A 4151-nucleotide genomic window follows, 5' to 3' on the forward strand; every position below is an offset into this window, starting at 1 on the left:
CCGTCTCTAACCCGCCTTCCCTCCTCTCCTCCTCCTCCTCCTCCTCCTCCTCCCAGTTTCACACCGTCTCTAACCCGCCTCTCCCTCCTCTCCTCCTCCTCTTCCTCCTCCTCCTCCTCCCAGTTTAACGCCGTCTCTAACCCGCCTCTCCCTCCTCTTCGTCCTCCTCCAGTCGTACATGGAGGACCACCTGAAGAACAAGGACCGCCTGGAGAAGGAGTGGGAGGCCCTGTGCGCCTACCAGGCTGAGCCTAGCGCCCACCACGCCGGCCTGAGGGACGGCAACGCCAAGAAGAACCGCTCCAGCGCCGTGGTGGCCTGTACGTTCTCCCCCCCCCCCCACCCTCTCTCTCCCGGGTTCCGTCTCCGACAGAGCGCGGAACCGTGCACCAGATCAAACGAGACACATCAAAAAACACTTGAAAGGATTTTGTCGGCCGCGTCGCGCGGTGTTTGTGGCGTGTTCGCGCTCTCGGGGCTGTTCTGTTTGGTTAATTTTGCCGGGTGAAATATGTATCTCTGCGTACACCGTAACCTGGGTGAGGTAGCGGTGGGAAATCCCTCGAGTGTCCATTTAAGCCTGTCAGGAGAGGGGACCTTCGGGGCGGGGTGTTCGTTTTCATGCAAAGTCCTCAGCTCAGCGGGGTCAAGCTTCGTGACACTCAAGAGGCCGGGATTTGAGCCTCATCGATTACGTAACGCAGCACCGACAGCCGATGCTGCAGTGTGAGTTTTTGAGCGTTGTTTTACAAGGTGCTTTCACTGTTTCACACACAGCTAGTACCGTAAAAACAACAACAACGGCAGCAACGGGGGGTCTTGTGATAACGCGGAGCAGAAGGGGCCGGGGATCCATCAATAAAATCATTTCCTCCCTCTCTTTCAGACGATCACTCGAGAATAACCTTGAAGATGGAGAACAGCCAAGGCAGTTCTGATTACATCAACGCCAGCCCAATAGTAAGTAACCTCACCGCATACTAAGCTGCGCCTCATATCAGTCCCACACGAGGGACCGGCACCCCCAAAGGGACACGCAACCATCAATAGCAGAGCGGAGCTTTGCAATCATACGTTTTTGCGCGAAGCGTCCTTCGCTTTTGTGTAACGGTTGCTTATACTGTACTTCGTGTTGCACGCTACGAATATTAATGTTTGGTTTTATGGAAAATTCCAGGGCCAATATTCACTTGGGGAAGGTGTGTGGAAGGGCAGGCTTTGCTCAATCCATCCTTCCTCTGGAGGTGCGGCGTCGACCCGTGGAATTCTGGGATACCGTTCGTGATGACCTTGAATTATTCAAATTTTTTGTGATTATTGTGTGGCAAAGCAACGCTGTTTGCTGCTTCCACTCCTGCCTCGAGGTGTGAGGATTAAAGGTGCTCTGACTTTAAAACACCCAACATTCATAGGGAAGAATGAGTAAAATCGTGTGCATTCAGTGGATCCGTCTTTGAAAGCCGGTGACGCGAGTGTATGTTTGGGTTAGGAAGTTCCCCCTGAGGCAGATTCAGAGGTAGCCCATTAAAACAGAACAGGCAGGCTATGCATTTCAAATTCTGAGCCTGCTACCAAAAGTGGCAGGATGTGAGTCAGAGTGACACAGAACACCTTGACTGACAGATCCTGACAGAACAACCTTTTCCTACACAACACCTTGACTGACAGAACAGCCTTTTCCTACACAACACCTTGACTGACAGATCCTGACAGAACAACCTTTTCCTACACAACACCTTGACTGACAGATAGTGACAGAACAGCCTTTTCCTACACAACACCTTGACTGACAGATAGTGACAGAACAGCCTTTTCCTACACAACACCTTGACTGACAGAACAACCTTTTCCTACACAACACCTTGACTGACAAATATGATGGCTGCAACTGTTTTTTGTGTGTGTTTTTTTTAACCACAACCCCACTCTGCCCATGCTAAAACAAGGAAAGAAATAAGATGGCGCCCTGGAGATTGGTCGTCTGCAAAATGTGGAATTGTTGTCGTAGCGTAAAATCGTAGCGTTCCCCTGAGTGGCAAACATGGAGAGAAGGTTTTAGAAGATAGTTACCATGCCTTTTAGTACTGTGGAACCCTGCTGGGACCTGACTTATTCCTATAACCTTATGCATCCATTACTGCAAACATTTTGTTTTGAGGATATACAGGACTCCCGATGGCTTTAGATTAGTCTTGTTTCTGAGGAGATTTAAGGCTGCGAGTCCTCCGGCGCGCCGTATGTAGCTGAGCAGCGCCGAGCTTACAGCTGCTCACAGCTGCTTCCAGCGCTCTGGGGAAGCTAGTTGACTGGCTAGGCTACCGACAGCTCACGTTAGCACCGAGCGTCGTGTTTTTTTTGCAGACTGCAGATTAACTAGCTAAATACGATTGTTAGCTAGAGCTAGCTAGTAGTCTTGCCCCCCCAAAAAACGACCGTCCTTGTCGTCAGAACAGTCTGCGTTTTAGCCCAAAAAGTTCCAACTTTTTTGAGCTAAGAAAGAAAGCCTAGAGCCCATGGCGCTGTAGCGCTAAAAAGCGTCTGGAACACAGCTCTCGTCTCTAGAGCACCTTAGAGCTCATTACCCATATTAAACAACGAGAAAACAGCATCACCTTGGAAAAACAGCTTGCTGGCGGACACGCCCCCTTAGAGATGTTCTACCTAAGGATTCCTGACCAATCTCTTGTCCGGTTCTCCTTACTAAAGACTTCTCTCATTGGTTCTTCTGCCTAGCCAAAGACATCAGAGAGCTCTTCTGTCTCTCCTCCCTCCTTCGAGGCACGACCACATTTTGAAGAAGCAGAATTGGAGGTCTTTGCAGACGGTTTAAATGTTGATGCCATGAAAACAAAAATGCATTTTTGCCCATTTGGGATCGCATCCTTGGTCCTAGTGTGCACATATTTAACAATATATGTCCAAAAAGTGCTGTAAAACAAAACAGTCCTGTAAAACCAAATCTGAGTGCTTACATCAGCAATGCAAGAGCAAGGTCAACCAATAAAACCGGGGCGGGGGGGCTACCTGCTCTTCATACTCTGTGCACGCTGTAGATGGTCCTTTGGTGAGATATCTTTCTCGCTTGCTCTCTCTTTCAAAAATTGAGGGGTTAGGAGGAAGTGAGAAGGTGTTTGCGTGGTTGTGTGTAACGGTGGGGAGGGAGCATGGGCCAACTCATTGACACACACACACACACACACACTGTCTCGCTCTCAAGAATGTCATTAGGGCCAGGACTCGGTTCGTAAGACAGCAGTCTTGGACATGTCAGGAAACATTGAGATTGGAGAGATAGAGAGAGAGAGAGAGAGAGAGGGAGAGAAAGAGAGGGAGTGAGAGAGAGAGGGAGAGAGAGAGAGAGAGAGAGAGAGAGAGAGGGGGGAAGAGAAGGGGGAAAGCAGGACGTTTGAAGGGGAGAAACTAGCTAGCCGTCTTTCCCTCCCTCCCTCCCTCACTCTCTCTCTCTCTCATTCTCTCTCTCTCTCCCGTCTCTCCTCCGTCTCCCTCCAGTCTCTCCGTCTCTCTCTGTGTCTCCCTCCTGCGTCTACCCAGACGCCGGTCTCTCCCTCGCCGTCTCCCTTCCTCAGCGGTGAGTCTGGGGACGCCATCTCTCGGCCGCGGCGGCTCGGTCTCTCGGGAGACCGCATCAGAGAATTTATTTGCTTTTCTCTCAAATAGGTCAAAGCGAAATCGTTTGACTGGTTTGTAAGCCTTCATCGCCAACATTTATTAACAGTAATACCGCAGTAATACGAAAACCTCTTCCACACATCTTGTCCCAAACACACTCGGAGCACGTTGACAGCGGTGCTCGCTAATTGAAACGGTCCCCAGTAGGACTTGGTCTTTCTTCTCCCGACTAACGTAAAAGTGTAATCTTCTGTGTAAACCCCGAGTTCATTTAAAACATTTTATTATTTTCGCTTCGTAAAGGAACAGAAGACCATTAAAGACAATTGTGCGTGCGTGTGTGTGCGTGCGTGTGCGCGGTGTGTGTGTGCAAGCCTCGGAATTATCTGTCTCCCTCCATAATTGCTTCCAGCTAAATTGGCCTATCCAATTATAACATTTTCCATACAATTTGCATGGTAATAGGTATGAGTGTCAGTCGCCTATTCTTTCATCCTCCCCGTGTTCAAGGAGCACGTTCC

At 49.7% G+C, this 4151-nt stretch overlaps 1 protein-coding gene across 1 annotated transcript in view; it reads left to right on the top strand.

Moving 5' to 3' along the window:
• Nucleotides 1-4151, top strand: part of LOC311316331 (receptor-type tyrosine-protein phosphatase N2-like) — a gene marked incomplete at both ends in the record, with an annotated part of 156648 nt that overhangs the window by 141036 nt on the left and 11461 nt on the right. The window contains 2 exon segments of the mRNA XM_084447173.1: nucleotides 173-320; nucleotides 887-964. Coding sequence (XP_084303299.1) covers nucleotides 173-320; nucleotides 887-964 — 226 coding nt within the window.

The sequence above is a fragment of the Borostomias antarcticus genome, assembly GCF_949987555.1.
Source record: "Borostomias antarcticus genome assembly, chromosome: 12".
Classification (NCBI taxonomy): domain Eukaryota; kingdom Metazoa; phylum Chordata; class Actinopteri; order Stomiiformes; family Stomiidae; genus Borostomias; species Borostomias antarcticus.